At 36.8% G+C, this 21,340-nt stretch overlaps 1 protein-coding gene across 3 annotated transcripts in view; it reads left to right on the forward strand.

The window, feature by feature from the left end:
• AMMECR1 (AMMECR nuclear protein 1) overlaps nucleotides 1–21,340 on the forward strand; it is a 114,605-nt gene that overhangs the window by 83,143 nt on the left and 10,122 nt on the right. For all 3 annotated transcript variants that reach the window (XR_015158439.1, XR_015158440.1, XM_086386589.1), the window contains exon 3: nucleotides 9,253–9,367. Coding sequence is in view for 1 of the 3 variants with exons in the window: in XM_086386589.1 (XP_086242715.1) it covers nucleotides 9,253–9,367 (115 nt within the window). In the remaining 2 variants the exon portion in view is untranslated. The remainder of the gene's footprint in view (nucleotides 1–9,252; nucleotides 9,368–21,340) is intronic.

Consider the following 21,340-nt stretch of genomic DNA (forward strand, 5'->3'; position numbering starts at 1 on the left):
GTACTTTGGTAACGCTATTATGACTTTCAGTAGATTAAATTTCAAATTGTGGAAAGGCTTCAGAATAAGGGAAGGCTTAGTGTCCCACTAATAGGCCTTATTAAATGTAGATAAAACAGATGTTTTTCAGTGACAGCAGCTCTGAATCACCAAGATCAAAATTAAGAAAGAGCAAAAACAAGCCAAAACTTTCACTAAAAAAGTACTATTTGTCTTCGTTGCAGAACCTGCCCACACTTATAACCTACAACATCCAGTTAAACCCCAAGAGAAGCCTCATTAATTGGGGGAAAATTCCTTAGAACTGATTGAATGTGCATATACCGAAGTTGATTCACTAACATTCTAGAGGCGGTGCTGTGAAAACAGAATGGAGCCGTAGAGGCAGGCTGTCCAGAATTCAACTCTTACCTGCTTTAATGACCTTGGGCAAGTTGCTTCATCTCACTGAACTCAGTGAACCTCAGTTTCCTCATCTACAAAATGGAGTTGTTTTGAGGACTCAACAAGATAACACATGTCTAGCACTTAGCACACAGCAGGCACTCTGTAGGTATTAGCTCTTTTGTATTGAAAGCTCTTTTTGCTCATAGTGTCTAAGTATATCAGAACCAATTTCTTAGAATTTGATTAAGAGCTTTAGATTAGCAGTCTCCTAAGAGCAGTACGTCCAGACCATCCATTGTGGAGTGGGACGAAAAGATTAGAAATTCTATTTATGATCTTTTACATAAAATATAAGAAAGTACTGACACTCCATTCATATTTAATGTATGCATTGACCCTGGTGCTCCCATTTGGTCTATGTCAGTGGGTCATTGTCGCATACTCTAAATTGAGGGATCTTGAGGAAAGTCTGAGAACCACGATTTGCTGGGAGTTGATGGTGGCGCACTACTTCTTTCAGTCACTTTTGCAGTATGTTGCAGCGTATTTCAGTTTACGAGCCTGGTTAAGTAGATGCGTGGTTCTTAGTATTATCTTCAATTTGTGGTTTCTTTGCAGGAATCTTCTTAAGCCATTTGACTATTATGCATAGGTTGGCTAAAGCTAGTTAAAGCCACTCAGGGTAGACAAATGGCTTAAGAACATTCCTGCAAAGGAACAGTGGAGTGATGATAATAGTCATAATATAAGCACAAAGCAAGGACAAGAAAAAGGTGGAGCTAGCTGCCACTTCTGCAAGTCACCTTGTAAATTGGTTGGCCAAGTCATCAAGTGAAAATGAATATAATCTAATTGGACCTGACAAGATGTCAGCCCCCCAAAGAAGGAAATTATCAAGAACATTATTTGAAATATGTATTTATACCCACTATGTTCAACAGCAAACTTATTCTAAGTCTGTACTGTGCTTTGGATATATTCACTGTACGTGACTGTGATACATACTTTGTAAATAAATATACATATTGAGGATGTATGCTCAGACTTCTTTTACTGATAAGAATGCTCAATCAAAACAGTTTGGAGACCACTGGGTGAGATGAGGAAAGCATGGAGCTTCTCATCTCTCATCCTGTGTCTGCTGCTTAGAGAGTGTTTACATTTTTTTCCTAAGGATTTTGCTGGAGCATAACCAGTAAGATAGAGAATAGCATATCTAAATCCATTGAAGATAAATTGAGCACAGTTCAGGGAATTGCATCTCTTGGTAAACATTTTTTTTTATATGGAAGTAAAAAGCCAATCCCTGCCCTGGAGATTTTTTAAAACCTAGCTCAGGAAAACTAAGAGTTACATTACAAAGCAACATATGAATGCATGGCTGCAGGATAATGGAAATTCTTGATAAAGAAGTATGTTGCTTGATGTAATAGACGTCTTACTAGAAAACAAAAATGTGTATACATTTAATTTCTGTGAATTTACCTGCAATTCTGGGTCATTTGGTAACCAGTAAACCAGTAGCAGAGAGTGTAAACAGATCCTTCCAGAAAAGACATTAACCTTGCCTAACCTTGCCTCTCAGCCTTCCTATCAAACTCTTTTACATGTGTTCATGTATTATTTTGTAATCTACTATTCTTAAATCCTCTGTGGCTCTTCACATAATAAAAGGCATACCGCAGATGCTTAATAAATATTTTGAAAGTGAAAGAAAATGAAGGGTTCTCAAAAACACCAGAACCTGAAAGCATAGCCATTATTCTGTTTCAATGGTCCCAGCAGTTCCTAGAGCAGATAATTTGCTTTGATCTTCTCGTAAGTTTGAAGGGTCAATCTTAGTCCTGAGGCTCCATTCCTGTCACCAGAAACATGACATGGAGGCAGCCCTGTGGGTATAAACTTAACAAATAAAACCTTGATGATGGCGGGGGAGGGGCACTACTTACTGAGCCCCTGGTGTATGTAAGGCACTTGTGCGGGTATTATTATTTTGTTCACTTGTCACAGTAGTTCTGTGAGGTAGGTACTATTAGTATCCGCATTTTATAGAAGAGGAAATGGAGGCTGGCACAAGTTAAGAGACTTAACCAAATGTCACAACTAGCATGCAGTGGAGCCACAATCCACATGTAGTCGTTTCTGATTCCAGAATCCAAGCTTTTGACGATTCTCCTGTGCTGTGTTCTATAGGACTGTGAAATAGGGCTCATATGTTAACGATGACTTCAATTTTGCATTTTTCAGAGCTATTTTTATCAGTGGTAAGTCACAGGGAACTGTTGTTACACCTTGGAGAAATGCTTCTGATGACCTTGGGAAAGTGATGCTTGTTCAGGGTTGTAGAGGTTTTTCTAGATTCTCCAAGAAAGGCAATAAAATTGACATTTGATTCAATTTAGGTAGCTGAATTGAAAACTGAGAGGTAGTTCAGTTTTATAGTATACAAACTTAGAGAACACAGGGGTCAGATCCCCTGAAACTTTGAAAGTCTATGTCAGGTTATTTTTGTGTTACATTCTCTTCAAAGTAGAGATAATCTCATGTTTTCAAATTCCCCAAGATGGAATCTGTTGGTGGTCATAGTGTAATCTGTTTTCCATACCTACAGATTTTTTTTTTTATTGCCAAGACTATATTGAGAGTACTGTTCCAATACTGTATAGTAATGAATGGCCTAAGTCATATTGAGTCTTAACGATGAACCTGAGTCATGCAGAGAAAATTATGTCCGTTATACTCTGGTAGAATATATTTTAGAAGATTTCCATCAGAAAAATAATTAAAAACCAGTTTCTAGCCCTTCATTTCTAAAAACAGGATCAAGTAAACCCAGAAACTCTGCAGGGAAAGCATCATGTGGACGCTACATGGAGAGAGAGGAGGAATACCTGCCACATACACCAAACATTTAGCCATCTGTTTCTTCACATGAAGAAATATCTTTTATTGATATTTTCCAGTTGTAGTTCTGCTCCACTAAATCAAATTTACAACCTTGTCTCATAATTTACAGGTGAGGAACTTGTGCTAGGAGGCAGATTCTTGACAATATTGCTCTGATCATCACAGCATGTAGCCCAGAGAGTATTTTTCCTTCCTGGTGGGCAGCTGTGGCCATCTCAGAAAGTAGAGCCTTTTAAGAATTCCAGATTAGAGCATAGAGCAATTCAAGGGCTTTAAGCCATTCAGAGGACAGTAGGTGATAACAGACTAAAGCCTCTGAATCCTATAGGATAGGAGCCAAATAACTTACCTGAAAACCTTGAGCACCCACCACTCTAGATCTCCCTCTGCCTCCTACCCTTCCATTCTTCCATCCTTGCGTTCTCTCTCTGCCCCTCTGTGTGTGTTTTTTTAACTTTCTTTGCTGCCCACTTCCTTTTTCTGCTTCTAGTTTTCTCTTCCTCTCCATTTTTATTTCTTTCTATATATTTTAATTTTCTTTTCCTCCTCCATATTTTCTCTTTCTTTTGTTCCATGCCCTAGTTCTTTCCTCCACTCCCTGCTAAGTACCCATCCTATCATGCTTAGAAATACATATTACAATTAATAAATTATAGTGTTAATGCTCATTAAGCAGCAAGTAGATTGTACTCATTACTCTAAAAGGGAAAAACATGTCCCAATTAAGTAAGCATTTACATGTGGCTTACAATTAAAATTTTCCTTTCTTATGGGTCTCAAGTCTCACCAAAATGAGGTTCCCTTCCTCACTCCTTAAGCATGACCATGTCCTTTGTTGTTCCTCTCTACATTTAGGTTTGATGAATGATCACTTACTTTTTTGCATTCTGCTTTGTGCCTATTTATTTATTTTTGGACCACAGGAAGCTAAAATTGATACTTAATGTGGAAGAGAGGATATAGATAACTTTTCAGATTTGGGCTTAGGATTCTAATATTCTCAGCTCCTGGAGTTTAGACACGTCACATGTCCATTCTGTTCTAGAAGCTCTGATGAGGAATGGCAGAATTTCCAGATAATTGAAACCCCTTGTGTAAAAAGCTGTTTTTTAAAAAATTTTTTTTAATTAATGTATACTTGATTTGCTTTTCTTCACCTGTCCAAACAAGGATTTTAAATTTTGGTTATTACTTCCTTGTCTTGGAAAATGATTGCTTGTAATATGAAGCCTTTCTCAGTTTGGTATCTTTCCACTGGTTAACTGATTATGGTCATCAGTGTTTTAGAAAGCAAAAGAATGAATGAATGAGTGAATGGCTAGCTATCTAGACTCACAAATAATTTCTGTTGCATGCTCTGTTGTTTGTGATGAGCCTTGCCATATCTAAGGCTTTGTCTCTTTTCAGCTGTTTTTTTCCCCCCTCATAGTTTCCAGGTACTGTCACAAACCATGTGATTCTTTGATAGCTAAGCTCCTAATACTTTTTTTTTTAATGTTCATTTTCATTAAAGTGCTATTTAACATTAGATATTAACTTTGACAGATGTTATTGCTGCTTCTCAATTAGGTGGAATATATTCTTGGGAAGATGCCAATTTGAATTGAATATATTTGAATTTGGTATTGAATCAAACTGTTGTTTAAACCTTAGCCATCCATCATATGGGTGATGGAGCAGCCAACAGATTTTTGTACATAAGTGTTTTTTTTTTTTTCCCTAGCAATATTTAAACATTAGAAAATGGCTTCCTATTGTAACAAAGAGAACTTCATACAAATTTACTACAAGATCTCTTTCTTTGTCAGTTCTTTAAATTGGCACATACTACTTTGGTATAAAATGCTTTCCATGGACAGTATTAATATTTAAAAATCTTTTTTGTTCCTGCAGATTTCCAGTAGACAGGACATCTAGCTCTATTTACCCTTTGGCTACTAGTGAATGCTGTTAAATTATTATTTATCTTTTTTAGGCAGAGGCACTGCAGGTATGAGATCAGAATTGCCTAGTAAGGCAAGCATTTTGTTTTAAAATAAAAAAAAACCTCATAATCCTGTCAAAAGTAGCAACTAAGGAGTGGATCCTAGAAAGAATTGTGAACTTGCATCAGAGAATCTGGGTTGTCCACCTACTTGTGTCACTAACCAGCTGGGTCAACCTCGAGTAAGTCACTGCCTGACTCCCCATAGCATACTGTCTCTAAAGGCTCAGCTTCCGCATCGCATATTCTATATACAAAAGGGAGCAGGGCCAAGAGAAGCTGAACCTCTTGTTTATCAGCCATCTACCCCAGTCTAGCAGCTCTGAGGTAGTCTCCAGCCGCATTTTTTCATCTTTTTAATAATCCCTTAAATCCTCGCTAGGCTTTCATCGCTTGTTCTTTTCCCTAGGAATTTGCATTTAGAGATACTGAGGGCTTCCTGCCGTTTGGAATTTGTCTATGCACATGAATTTAATGAAAAGTTACCAATGAAAAATGCAAGAATTAAAAGTCTTGTTTGAATGAGTGTTTTTGTAAAATCAGACTGTTTACATCATGATTAACATACCTTTATTAGTTCAGTGTTTTGAAATTAATACATTTGAGTGTCGTATAGCAAGGCATGATTGTTATTTTATCTTATTAGCCATGCTGGCATTCTCCCTGGAGAAGGAAATGATAACCCACTCCAGTACTCTTGCCTGGAGAATCCCATGGACGGAGGAGCCTGGTAGGCTACAGTTCATGGGGTCGCAAAGAGTCGGACACGACTGAGCGACTTCACAGAACAGACCAGCATTCTCCCACTCACTCTTTGATCTAAACATTTTTTTTTAAGTCCCTGGTGAGTAAGCAATAGACTCCATATCACAAGGAAAGCTTCCTAGCCTGGTCCTCAGTTGCACTTGAAAATTTTGTTGATTTGAAATAGTTTGAATTGTACTGAGCTAAAATATACCTTTCACTGGTTTGCTAGGAAATAAAATAATAACCTGCCTCAGAGTGTTGAGAAATTAACTGTATGGCAACTTCAACATGTGTATTTTTTAAATATATATGAAAGCTAGAGCTAGATACAAAAATCTCTTCATTAAAGGAGACCTAGTACTATAATGAAAAAGGCAGACAGTAGAAGTGTTGGCGAGAATGTAGGGATATTGGAACCCTTGTACATTGCTGGTGGGAATGTAGGATGGTACAGCCACTATGGGAAACTATTTGTTGGTTCCTCAAAAAGTTACACAGAATTACCACGTGACCCAGCAATTCGACTCCTAAGTATCTACCCAAGAAAAATGAAAGCATTACTTTCCACAAAAACTCATACATGAATATTCATAGCAGCATTATTCACAGTAGCCCCAAAGCAGAAATAACCCAAATGTCCTTCAACAGATCAGTGGAAAACAAAAATGTGATATATCTATAGGATTGAATATTATTGTTCAGTTAAAAGGATGATGTGCTTTTACAAAAGGTATTAAGCTGGCACTAGTGGTAAAGAACCCGCCTGCCAATTCAGGAGACATGAGACCAGGGTTTGATCCCTGGGTTGCGAAGACCCTCTGGAGGAGGGCATGGCAATCCACTCTAGTATTCTTGCCTGGAGAATCCCATGGACAGAGGAGCCTGGCGGGCTACAGTCAATGGGGTTGCAAAGAATAAGACAGGACTGAGCAACTAGCACATACCGATACATGCTGCAACATGGATAAAACCTCAAAAACATTATCCCAAGTGAAAGAAGCCAGACACAAATGGTCACATAGTGTATGATTCCACTTATATAAAATGTCCAGAACAGGCAAATCCATAGAGGCAGAAAGTAGATTAGTGCTTGCCAAGAGCTGGGGGGAGGGAAGAATATGGACTGACTCCTAATGGGTATAGGGTTTCTTTGTGGTGTGATGAAATATTTTAAAATTGGATGGGGTAATGATTGTACAATTCTGAATATACTAAAAATCATTGAATTGTGTACATTGAAAGGGTGAATTTTATGGTATGTGAATTGTATGTCAATAAAGCTGTTTTATAGGAAAAACATTAGCAACTATATTACTATAATTATTTGAAATTATAAAAGTGTATTAAAATTACATTTCTCCCGGGGCTGGGAGGAAGGAGGAATGGGGAGTTAGTGTTTATTGGGTACCTTGTTTCAACTGGGCAAAATGAAAAAAGTTCTGGATATGGATAGATGGATGGTGGTGGTGGTTGTACAATAAGTGAATGTATTTAAGCCCAGAGAAATATACACTTAAAAGTGGTTAAAATGGTAATTTTTATGTTTTGTATATTTCATCACAATAAAATCTATAACCCTAAATATAATATTTTATGTTATTCTAATGTATGAGGCTTTTTACCCTCTCTTTTTCTTTTTCTTTTCAAAAGGAAAACTGAAAGTGTGTAAGTTTGGATTTTTATGCATGGGATTCTTCTGTTTTTTACAACTCCTCTCCTGGGTGGGGTTGGGGGGGGTGTTATACACATATCATATATGTCTTTATGTTGGCTTTGAATAAGAACTTGAAAATATTTCTTAAAACTTTATTTGCCAGTTGGAAAATAAAAGAAGCCAACCATAGGAAATTTATGTTGTTAAATTATGAAATAGTGAAATGCTATTCTTAGAGTATGAATTATCACAGATTTCCTGATTTTCTTGGTTAATCTTGGCTCCTTGAATGGGGAAAACATGTATGCTCTCTGTATAACATCTCTGTCTTTCTGTAAGCATTTTCCTCTGTATGGCAGGACAGAACGAGCACCACAATGTATCGAAAATACTTAACAAACATAGGGTATATTTGTACAGTACAGTGAGTGAGTTTCTGAATGCAAAGGAAGGAATGGAAAAAAAGAAAATCCAGCAATGAGGAAGTCACTGAAAAAGGAATTAAATTATTTCCAAAGGTCATGGAACTTTGTTATGACCCAAGCAGTTTGTAGGCTCTAAGTTTGTAACCTCTAAGGATTAATCTGTGAAAACATTTTCTAAGCCTGGCTGTGCTATACAGGACATTTGAAAATCGACAGCACAAATGCCATTAATACAGTGGGTAATCAGAGGTGTGTTTGTTTTCTTGACCAGGAAGTGGTTTCTTTTAAAAGTACAGGAACACACAGTGCCTCTGTGTGTGTGTCTTTGTCTTTTCTGTCTATTCTACTGTTGCAGGAAGAATTATGATCTTCCAACATTTTTGTCCTTTACAGTGAGGTTTTTCTAGAATTTGGCACTGTGGTATACTATCCTTGATTACAGGATTCAATCAGAGTTGATGTACTCAGAAATCCATTGATGTGATTAATGGTCTCCTAATCATAATTTTATTTCCGAAGATTAGCCCTATTTTCTGAAGTTTCACAATTTTTGAGTAGAATCTTGAATTCTCCTTTAGAGGGGGCCTGAAATCTTTGTACTTCTAGTCCATAATTTGCATGATAATTTTCATTTTCTTTGATTTCTTTTGCTTGAAGAAAATAACATTTTTACCTTTTTTTCAACTTTTTATACGTTGTTCTATGGTAACTGTCCAACCTAGTGTGAACCTTTTTTTTTTTTAACATGAAATATATATATATATTTTTTTTCCTACCAGTGCTAGATACAGAATTCTTCCCCTAAGTTTCCACTGCTCTGGTTTTTATTCTCCTGAAAAATCAAATAAAACATTGTCAAATTCTACAAGTAACAGGGAAGTATACAAGGAAATGACTATACAGGAAATGTAATTGATCATTCACTCTTTACAATTGAATCGGTTACAGGATTGGCTAGTAAACATAATCTGCTGAATGAACAAAAATAACTTCTAAAATCTTTGGAGTGCTTGAATGCATTTGGAGATTTTGGCACCTTTCTCACCTTACTGATTTTTTAAGAAATTCTTACCTTTTTCAAATGATTGCATTTGAAACTAGGAACTCGTATCTAGTGACTGTTTTAATATTCGCTTTGTTTTCAACAGTGCCCTTAAAGATAGCCGTTTTCCCCCAATGACAAGGGATGAGCTGCCACGGCTGTTCTGCTCAGTGTCTCTGCTCACTAACTTCGAAGACGTCTGTGATTATTTGGACTGGGAGGTAAGACAACAGAGAATTTTTAAAGAAAAAGGAAGGTAACTCCTGAGTAATTGTTTAAAAATTAGGCCCAAGATAACTCTTTTGTAATGGAGATGGAGATAACATGGATAAATAAACCTCACAGCTGATCAATGAAATGTGAGTGAAGGAGTTTTTCTTTTCTTTTTTTTTTTTTTTGAAGGCAAAGTACCTTATGTTGTTTAAATACCCCAAACTAAATTTGCTCTTCATTTTTATCCTATTAACTTCACTACAGCACCTCATAAAAGCTGTTAACAAGTAGTAAGCAGGATTGATTAGAATTTATTTCTCCTCTCTGGTATGACTGCCACCAAACAGTTAGGTAGTCAGAGGATATATCACAGTAACAAGCAGCAAAAGGGTTAGGATAATACACCAGTGGGGAAATCAGCTCATGGTAACAGTGGGGTATTGGTTAACTACAGGTAAATCATGCTAATTCATTCTTGGCTACCTTAATCTATGTACTTGCACACACTAACAAGTAAGAGTATATCTAGGGTATCTCTGTGCATTACAATTATCATAGTAGCCTATATTGATCATCTTTTTGTTCTTCTTTAGTATGTGGGGTTGAGTTGTTAAGAAACTTCAGATTCTCACCATGATTTGTTTTGGTGGTTGGGTGGTGTTAGTTGAGTGTATATCTATGAAATTTTATACGTGAACATACCCATGTTACCTGACTGCTTACTGTATTCCAGGCATGTGCCTCATGCATGCAAGTCCTGAGATTTGGTCCCTGCCATAAACATCTTATAGTCTAATAGCAGAGAAAAGAATTATATACAAGCACAAAGAAATTAAGTGGTATAAGAATGAAGCAATGGGAATTCAGTGATACACAGAGCATTCATGTGCATACAGATACTCATAAATGACTTGACTGTATCATCATGATATGTTTAATTCTACTGCCTTGTTAGAATGACTATCCCCCATGGTAACTGAGATATTTTTCTCTGTGGACAGGCCACTTTCTTGACAGTTAATTTTATTTTTGTCCCCCCCTCACTTCTTGTGATACCCTGGACAATTTACTCCACTGTGTTTCAGTTGTCCACATACAGAAAAAAAGACATTTAGAAAGTTCTTAATCTTCATTGAAAAAAATCTCCGTGATATAAATATTGTTGTTATGTGAGAGCTATTTTAAAAATTCTTCAGAGAGTAGCATGAAACAGTTCCTTTCTGGGGTTTGTGGTAGGGTTTTCTTTGAGGATTATTAGAATATGAAAGCATCTTAAGATTTTTTTGTAAAGGAAAAAGTAAAATTTGTTGATAGTGTTGATCCTGGCAAAGTTGGAATGTGAAAAACCTTTTATAGAATTAAAATATTCCAGTTGATCCTTTTCTCTAAGTTTTATTGTTCCTATTTGAATTTTTCTTAAAGAGATATCTACCGGTATTACAGAAATATCTCAGTACTTTATTTTTAAGTGATCCCAAATCATATTCCTTACTTATTAACAAATATTACAATTTGGGTCATTCTTATTGTTTTAAGAGTACTGCTTCCTCTTCTCTAGCTAGACTTATATTTCTGCTTTCTGAATCACAGGGCGCTATGTGTGTATTGGTAGGGATGGGAGTGATAATAGCAGAAAGAACCTGAGATCTAGGGGGTGACCGGGCTACAAAAACATTCCTACCTTTACTTACAGCCACTGAGTTGGAAGTACAGTTCAGAAAGGGTGCATTTGTATATGCAGAAGTGTGCACGTGTGATATGTACATGAATGTTTATTGCATAAATGTGTGTGCATATGTTCTCGGGGAAGGAAAAATGGGAAAAGCCAACAGTTGCTAAATAGGTATGGGTAAGCACACCATCATCTTCTTTAGTCCACATCGAGTAGTGTCTACAGCTAAAATGAACCTAGATATTATTGGGCTTGTATGTTCATAAGATATATTATCTTTCTGTTGGGAGGGTGAGAGGTAAAGCACTTAAGAATTGGTACTGTGTACTCTCTTAGGGTGTATTCATCCTCTCTGATCACCATCTGCCAGTTTGAATTTCTAGAAGATTCTATATGCTTCTACTTGGCATTATATATTTAATACAGCCCTTAAAGTTTAAATATTGATGTCTATTTGGTGATGCTTTTCTGTTAAAGAAGCAACAAAAAATATACATATATTTTTGTACTTTTAATATATAAGCATTTGAAAGTGACTTAAGTACTGTTAGAATAGCTATGCTAAGAGGAAGACTGTCATTTTTCAGTTACTTCATCATAGTTTAAAGTATTTAGCATAAGAGAAATTTGTTCCCAAAGAATAAGGATGAAAATTACATTTTTAAAAAGAATGTGATTTGGCCTTTAAAAAAATGTACCATAATCAGTATTATAAAGATTATCCTTAACAATTCTGAAAAAAGCATTGCTACTTTAAACGCAGAATGCCAAAGTAGAATTAAAGAAAATTTTTAAAAAGCATATGTCAGTAACCTTCCTCTGCTAAGTATATACTCCAAAGAAATGAAAACAGATGTTGAAACAAAAACTTGTACATGAATGTTCATAGCAGCACTATTCACAATAGCCAAAAGGTGGAAAACAACTCAAACATCTCTCAACAGATGACTGGATAAAATGCAATATAGCCATAGAATTGAATATTATTCAGCCATAAAGCAAATGAAGGACTGATACATGCTCCAATAGGAATGAGCCTTGGAAACATTATGCTAAGTGAAAAGAGCCAGGCACAAAGGCCACATCCTGTATGATTCTGTTTATAAGAAATATCCAGAATGGGCAAATCCATAGACAGCATATTAGTGGTTGCCAGGGGTTTGGGGGGAGGGTATGAATGGGAAGTGACTACCTAATGGGTACAAGGTTTCCATTGGAGGTGATGAAAAGCTTCTGAAACTGGATAGTAGTGATTGTTGTATAACATTGTAAACGTACTTAATGCCACCTATTTTGTACACTTTCAAGTGGATAAAATGGTAAATTTTATGTGATTTTAGCAAATAAAAAGGTACATGTGCATATGCATATATATGTATATATTTTAAACTACTGTCCATAATAATATAGTAATTCTAAAAAGAATAAAACTTTTAAAATTCAAAAAATATAAAGAAAGAGCTGCAAGCCCTTTGGAATTACACCATTCTGAGATAACTGTTAATATTTTGGAATTCTTTCTCTTAATTCTTTTTGTGTCTTTGTATCAATAAATCTACATATTTGTTTATGTAACTGAGATTATATTAAATTTACAGTCACTATTAAAAAGATTATAGGGAAGTCTGTTATGATTTATCTTTGTATATATGTTAATTATTGTTTGTGGAGTTCCTTTATGAGGAGTCAGTCTATATTAGGAAGGTATACATTTCACTTTGAGAAATTTCACACTGTCAAATAAGTATTAACTTTTCTTCTAGGAATGAAATATCCTATTCACCATAAGTATCTAATTTTAACATATAATACAAAGTACTGTGTATGTCTATACCAGAGGGGGAGACAGGAGTTGATTACGGAATTTCAATGGAAATTTTTTAAGTCAGGGATCGATCGGTAATGAGTATGTTTTATATAAGCAGAAGCCTCGAACATAGGGCTTTTCTGGTGGAAGTACAGTTTGAGAGTTGACCCCCGCTGGTGAAGCATGTTACTGCAGTAGAATTCCTAATTAAAAGGACGAAAATGCCCAGATCAAAGCAGGAAGAGGGCAAAGTCTGGAAGTCCCCAGGGATAGAGTTAGGTAACTTCAACAACAAGAAAGACATCCCTGTGATCGTGAGGATGAGGGACGTGACCCGCGGTAATAGACACCTAATTTTCAAAGGATCAGGAACAAGTAAACTGCCACAGGGCTGGCAGTTACTCTCTTCTTTAGCCAAGGTTTTCAACTCAGCCTATTTGGGATCTCTCTTTTGGTAACATGTCTCTAATTTTATGAGACATTTAGTAGGAAAATAGGACTTGCATCAGACTTTTAGAGGCTAGAATGCTTCTATCTGATAATGTGAAGAATGCATGATAAGTGGTTTCACAAGTGGATGTAACTAATTTTCAAGTCACTGTTGAATTGACAAAATGATCAGTAATGCTTCCATCTGTTATATTTCCTCAAAATAGTTATTATACACTTAAAATGAAAGTGTCTACAGGTAGCCTCTCAAGGAATCTGTATAGTCATTAAAAACAACAAAACCAGCCACCAAAGGCTTGAAAGACAAATTGGAATAGTGTTCCCTCCCTTCTGAGAATTGCTGATCACTGCCCACATCATGATCTACTTACTACCCTGATAGGTATGAGAAGTGAGGAGTGATTGATCTGGGCGGGGGTGGGGGTGGCTGGGTGGGTAATAATTAACTGGTAAGTTGAAATACCTACCTGCAAGGGTAACATGGTTGTTAAATGAGGAAAATTATATCTCTAGGGAGATATCTGAAGTGATCTGCCTCGTGTTTGAACACAAAAACTTACCGTCATTGTTCTATATTCTTCAATTGACAACACTCTTAGAATTCTGAGTGGCAGGATGGCTGACAGACATGGCGCTTTAGAAAGGGGAAAAAAAAGAGCTCATGCAGCATGTTGGAGTCCTCTGAAATGATAGGGAGTCTAGAACTTGTGTAGTTACACTGTTTGGGAGCCATGTTTCCTTTTAAAGATCTGGAAGAAGATAAAACTAGTGACATCATACTCCCTGGAGTTTGACTCAAGGGGTGATTTTAGGTGTGTCATCTACTAGCTGCCCATTTTCAGGACTATATAAATGAATAAGCCTTTTGTTTGTAGAAGAACTTGTATAGCAAGTATGTTACCAGTGATCCTGTGGGGAACTGATGCAGCAATTTGATGACAGATGTCAAAATATTTTATAAATTGTAGTCAGCCATCTTTTATCTCTGCTTTAGAGACAAGATCATTTTGAAGGCATGAGGAAGACATGTTTTCTGTATTCTGAAGTAGACCCGTATATCATATTTCAATAGATTACTGATACTGTCACAAACCATAAGGCACTTTTTGCTATATGCAGCTTCCTGAATCACTGACATCTCATGGGTGTATACAGTTGTCACTTGTGGCCCTAAGGCAGACTGCTTACATGGAATCAACTGGGCTTGGGTGGGGCTGGCCAGCATGATTCTTACGTGGTGCCAAAAATCTGTCCCCAGACTATAAAGGTAGACCTCAAGTCCCTCCTAGTCTTACTCTGTCCCCAAAGCACCCAAGCTTGTTGAACTCTTAGTACCCAGAGAACAGTACTTCACTTTAAAAAGCAAGCTCCAAAGCACACCTCTTAAATGATCACAACTCCATTTCTGACGTGTTCAGTTACAGTTAATAATGGGGAACTTTTGTAGCAGCCTTCATGAGAGTAAACAGATGAGATGAATAAATCAGCTACCGTCATTATCTCGCATATATATTTTTTAGAAGTTCATGTTCTTCTTTTCACCCTGTCTCCCCACTTAAAGGTTTTACATTTTTCTGGCTCCTATTAATGTTCCACTGAAAACAGTGTTTCCATTCATATACAGATGATTGGCATGACTCACGAAGTCACCAAGTGGAATGACTTCTAGTGGTACATGTTCTGTCAACCCCAGACCCTTATTTTTCCCAACTCTGATAGACACTGTGTTTTGCTTCTCTTCTAACCTAAGATTTCTGCCTTTTAAAAAAATACATAGGCTTCATCTATCTAAGAAAATGTTTTTCACTGTATTTTCTCAGGGACCTTGATGTGGTTGTGTAAGATGTCACTGTCGTTAGGATGATTTAGTCTCCATCCTGATGCTCTGCTTTGAATGTTTTTTCAAGTGCTGTAGAACATTGGGAAAGGAATGCTTCACACTTCTGGCCATCTAGAAAGAATTTGCTGTGAGTCAACAATTCAACGTATCAGAAGCCTAGTGAGGAAGCAAGCCGAACAAAGTAAAGTAACCTCTAGAAGGTGATTTAATGCATAAAATTTTCTATTAGCTGTTGATGCTGTTAGTGAGATGGGCTGCCGTAGTCTATTGTCAGGCCTCCTCCATTCACTTCCAGCTTCTCTCCCAGGGCGTTGTTTGGTGGGGGAATTTTTTCCTTCTTCCTCCCTTAAATCCATAAACTCTTCCAGCCCTTTTCTTGTAGTAGTTCCATTCAACTACTCTTTCCTGTACAGGTTGCCTCTGTGTGTGTATCCCTAGCATTTGATAAAAAGAGAGTGCTGAATTGTGGAAATGAGGGGACTTGGGTTCTCTTCTTAACTGCCACTACCCAGGTTGCTGCCCTTTCTGGACCTCTGTTTTCTCACCAGGAAGTTGGAAGAGTTGGACTAGATAATTCCTAAGGTCTCTGTGGATGCTGACAGAGTGTGACGCTGTGACACCAGTTTTAAAAATGGCTGTTTTGTTTTACATCCAGGGAATGAATGAATGCTAGCCATTTAGAAGTCATAAAAGGTCCCTAACTTTTAAAATGGCCATTGCCAACTTAAAGTAGGCAAGAAAGTGAAAGATTGTCCATTTTCTAAAATTTTGCATTCTAAATTTATTTTTCACAAAAGAATTCTCTTTAGGAAGAATACTCAATTCTAAACCATAAATGCTTCTACTTTATTATTGCATCATACTCTAAGTCAGCATTATAGGTGTAAATCTAAATTAAGCAAATATATTAGGGACTGATTATTCACTTTACAAATAGATAATTTCATTTGCAGAAGAACACCCTATAGGGTTTCTTTACTGTCTTCCTCATGACTTTAAGATTAATTTATTTACATAAGTTCAAGCCATATGTAACTTTTTAGGAACAAATCTCTTTTGTAGAAACTGAGTAAAACCATATTGAGTCAGGTACTCAGTGTACATTTCTAATGTGTATAAGATTTTTCTCAGTTTCTTACCAGGCAAACAACATTTTTATATTGGGTACATTTTCAAGAGGTGTTTTTCCCCTCAGCCTTTGAAAAGCAAACTAAAGCAGATCTCTAGATTTTTTAAAAAATGTATAACTTTAGTTTCCTTGTCTGTAAATTCACTCCCTTCCTCATCTCCTTTTAAAAAATGGTAGGAATGCATTTTTCCAACTTTTGACGAAAAGCAGGCTTTTTATTTAAAGGTCACCTGTGTTGCCTGAGCTTTCCTTGGAAAGCTTCAGGATGTTCAATTTTTAAGGAATGCTCATTATAATTAATCATTACAGAGAATGGGCTTTTTCCCCCTTAATTGCACTCTGAGCTGTCACTTGTTCCCTGCAAAACCTTAGAGTAAGAACAGTTTCTTTCATTGCAAATGATGTATAAACATGTTAGGCTTTATAGCTTTTCAAAGCACCTCTTCATTAACTATGCTTTATTTTAAAATTTTAGCTAATTATTTAAAAGTTCATGGAGATGATTATTAGCTAGTCCAGGTATTTTCCAGGCAAGAGTACTGGAGTGGGTTGCCATTTCCTTCTCCAGGGGATCTTCCCCACCCAGGGATCAAACCCAGGTCTCCTGTATTGCAGGCAGACGCTTTACCCTCTGAGCCACCAGGGAAGCCCCAGGTATTTTAGAGCTATGCATTTGCTGTGTGTTTGCCATTAGTTAAAATAAATGTTATCAGATTGTTGTTCAGTGGCCTTTGTGAAATAAATTGGCAGCTTTGTGTTCCTGATAGACAAGATGTCTAAGTCTCCTACATGAATCAAAATTGGCAGTAATTGGTCTTTTGGTAAGCTCTGCAAAAGCCAAGAATTGGTCCATGGAGGCTGAACATTTTTAAGCTAAAGATTTCTAATTTGCAGGGATTTTAGAAAAGAACAATACATACGTATTTTGATCAAGGAGACCTTTGCAGGTGTTTTCACAAAATAACAACAGGGGAAAAAAAACATCTCAGCTGAGGTGGAGGGTGCAGTAGAGTTTTTAAGGTAGAATATACTAAAAGGTTACCTGTGCCTAAGTGAAGGCTTTGCAATCAATTACCCTTTTTGTTTATTTTTGTAATATTTTTTACAAAGACAACTAAGGGAACTGGTCAGATAATGGATAAAAACAGCCTGATAACAGTCCTTGGTGACATCTCAGTTGGTTCAAGAGAAGGTTATTTTTTAAGTCTCATGAAGGCAAGAGCTGTCCCTAGATAGTACGAGGAGTACACATCATCTTTAGTTTCTCCTGTATAATTTTCAAAAGGGATGATTTTTATAATACGCATGTACTATTCTTATAAATTTTTAAAAATCCATATTTATAATTTTTAAAGTTCACAGAAGTAAAAATTAATGAGAAGAAAAACCCTGAATTGTAGCAACACTGTTTTTAAAATTTATTATTTGGCCAGATTCTGAAGTGTTCATTGTTAACCATTGTTAAGTGTTAACTATCAATCAGATGGGCATCTTCAAAGCTTCAGACTTAACTTCTGAAGTTGATGGGTAGAGTAAAGTGATGTGGAATCACAGCTTTGGGAATTTGACGGGCAGGTTTGGACAATATGTAGTTGACTTTTTTTTTGTAGTCAACATTATCAGGGTTGGGGGAAATGATTCATTAGGATCAGTACAAATTGTCATCAGCCCTTATGATGAAAATGCTGATTTTTCTTGCCCAAATAAGAATTATTCTTGGTGGACAACCAAGTTTGGTGAATTTGCCTCTTTTATGTGGAATTTGCTTTCATTGGGGAGAGTAAGAGTCAGTGTGAAGAAGGGCTGAGCTGGGGATGGGGTAAAAGGTACTGTCAGGCTATGAGTTGAATGAGTTGAAGGTGCTGCGTTGTGGATTTTGTGCTTTCAGGCAAAATATCACTTGTGGCTTTATCCTAAAAATAGCAGAAACACCAGACTCTGGGTCAGACCCGTAGTTTGTCCAGTGCACTGTTTGTTTCTGTCCGTGGTGCCATGGGTTGTTTTGTGAGAGAGCCTCATGTATGTCTCCTATGATGCCAGCCTCTAAAGCTTAGGGGGTATGCCAAACATCCTGAGCTCCTCTCTTTAGAACATAGTCCTTTCATTCAGTTTAATGGAACTGGCACACTGAGCCTGGCAGGTCAGTCTTATGTGAATGACCAGCGACTGGCTGCTTTGTTAATTGCACAGCCTATTTTGCCAAATGATATTGGCAATGAAGCTGTGTCAGACAACCTCTGATTCTTTGACCTCCTGACATTTTTTATTTTATTCAAGGTGAACCTACTGAAAATCAGTGGAGTGAAGCTATGGCCATACCATTCATTACAGGGAGAACCCAACATTTGGTTCTGAAAATGGGGAAGAGTGGGACTAACAGGGACATTTGCTAAGACAGGATGAACCTGAGGAAGTAAATTGGTTTTGTTGGCCAGGATGTGATCAGGGGCAGATTTAGCTTTGAGGGTCAGGATGCGTAGGTAATTGTGGACCCAAATGGTCCAAGGCTTGCATGGAGCCTACACCACTTAGCCAGATCACATTTTATACTCACTGATGCTTTTAGCCAGATAACTCTTTGTTGTGTTTCAGCATATCTGGATTGTTGGCTCGCTGATTAGGCTCACAAGTAAAAGCGAGACCCTTTTGTAGTGCTGCTAGTGGATTATAGGATATTTTAGACTTTGACTATGCAATTGTACAGGGCATAATATGGACCATGTATTATAATGAGGAGGGGAGAGGGCACTTTTTTTTTTTAATGCTCCTGTGTTGAGAGTCACTGCATTAGGGGGTAATAGTTTTAAATGAAGCCACATTTCTAACAAGGGGTGAGATAACAAGGATAAATGAAATCTGCAGTCTAGAAGGTTCATTTTAGCCATTATTTATAATCTCTTCTCCTACCAAACCATTTTACTATGTAGCAAAATTGATTAATTTGCATGTATCTCTTTTCCCTGTGCCCACATGCTCTCTGATAGAGGAATGAACAAATAAGAGAAATATACAAGAGAGGAAAGAGGATGAGGCCGAGGCCAGGGGGAGTTGGGGATGCATAATCCCCACACTGAATAATCAACTCCAGAATAATCAAGATATATTTTAGGGTCCTAACACTCATCTTGATATTTAATCATTCTGGGCCATATTGAAAACAAAAGATTGTATAATAGCATTAATAAAAATCACTTGCTGTGGAAAGGTTCAGAATAAATATGGCTTTCTTTTTAACATGAAATAGGAATCTGTTGAACTGCTCTTCATGTTCTGTCACAGCACACACAGATACAGCTCTGTTTAATTCCATATCCTCTTATCTATAAGTCCTACATTTAATTTACTACCATTCCAGTTGATTTATAGCTTTGCTTAGTAAAAGTACAGCCTTGATTAAAAGGATATTATCACAGCTGATGGACCTTGAAAGCATTTTTCTCCCCAGACCTTCTAATAGTTTTGAAAATGACCTGAAGACTCCAATAAGGCTAGATTTTGCGTGTCTCCAGTTTTTGCTCACCTGGCTGTACTTTTGGGCGGTGGTGATAAAGGGTGTTGAGTGACATAGTTTTCCCATATGCTGACTCCCTATACATCCTAAGAAATGGAAAGTTACTGCGATAGTGTTTTCAAGCAAGTTTGCTTCAAGGACTCCAAGACCCCTAAGTCAGTTGCCCTCTTATCTAGCTGATCACTGCAGCTAGAGCCTTTGTCTCCTGGGATGCTGCTGGTCTAAAGGATTCTCCAGTCTGTCGAAGGGAGGAAGAATTCAATTGTTGTACATGACGGTTACATTTTGGAGTTAAAGCTGTGACAGATGCCTCCCTCCAACAATGCAGAATTAGTTTTGGTGCTCATTTCAGTGGAGATGACTTAATTTGCAAGGCCATTGATTTTCCCAGGTTAGCCAGATTTGGTCATTCTCCACAGCAGGCCATTTTCCACTCTCCTGTTTTGATTGTGCAGTGTGACTATTTGGTGGTGTCTGTGGTTCTGGGAGCAAGGAAAATGCTGTTGCTCAACAGGTGGAAAAAGGCTATTATACTATGATTCTGTTCAGAACATTATTAGCATTCTCCTGATTCTACTAGTCAGAAAAAAAAAATGAGTCACTCTGGCTTTGGCTTTATATCTCTGTGGAGTATAATATTTTTGACATATGAAATAAGTTATTTCTCACAAAGGAATCACTTGAAAATCACCATACCTACAGTTCAATTTACAGGGGCTTTCGATTGTTCAGAATCATAGGAACACAAAAAAGAGTTAAAAATTGTAAATGTGGTACTGATTCAAAATGGGAGAATTTTGATAATTTTTTATATCTAATTTGATGGTGGGGCCTCCTCGAAATACAAAAGTAAATCAGTTTTATTCATGAATAATTTTTATTTTGGTCAACATGCCCTTCCAGTTTGGTCTTAGTGTCTTCATATCTTTATATCTATCTATATATATATATATCTTTATTAAGATATTATTCATGTACCATACAATTGGTCTTACCTCTTTTCATTTTTAAATTACTAGGTTTTAAAATCTCTGTAATTTTTTTTGAAAAGCACAGAATGTACTCTATGAAGAAAAGATTTATGTGTAAATCACCTCCAATTTGCCTGAATCGTTTTTGTTTTTCAATACTTAGCCACAGTTTGTCGGCACTAGACTGATTATTAGAGGTTATCTAGTTAACCCAGAATAAAAATCACCTGGGCAGTTATTCTTTTTACAAACTGTACCTACGAACCTGCTTGAAATTCTGATAAACTTTGCAGCCCCCAGCCCCACCCCAGACCAATTAAACAGTACTGATTGAATCTAACATTCTCATCTAACAGATAGGGAAACATTCTTCCTCTCACAGTTTTGATGAGACACCTTAATAAACACCAAAATTCTTTTCAATTTTAACATGACAGGTTTTTGATAAATTGAGTTGAAGATGCAGAATTCACCTCAGTGAATGATAGCAGCATAAATTATTTATACAGTATGTTTTTAAAAACAAATTATGAAGGATCTGATATTGTTGAAGGAAAAAATTTCAAAGTCACTGATCAGAAAGTCAGTATACAGAAACTGT

This window comes from Bos grunniens, chromosome X, assembly GCF_055505025.1.
Source record: "Bos grunniens cultivar Pamir isolate PY7600 chromosome X, Bosgru_T2T1.0, whole genome shotgun sequence".
NCBI classification, from domain to species: domain Eukaryota; kingdom Metazoa; phylum Chordata; class Mammalia; order Artiodactyla; family Bovidae; genus Bos; species Bos grunniens.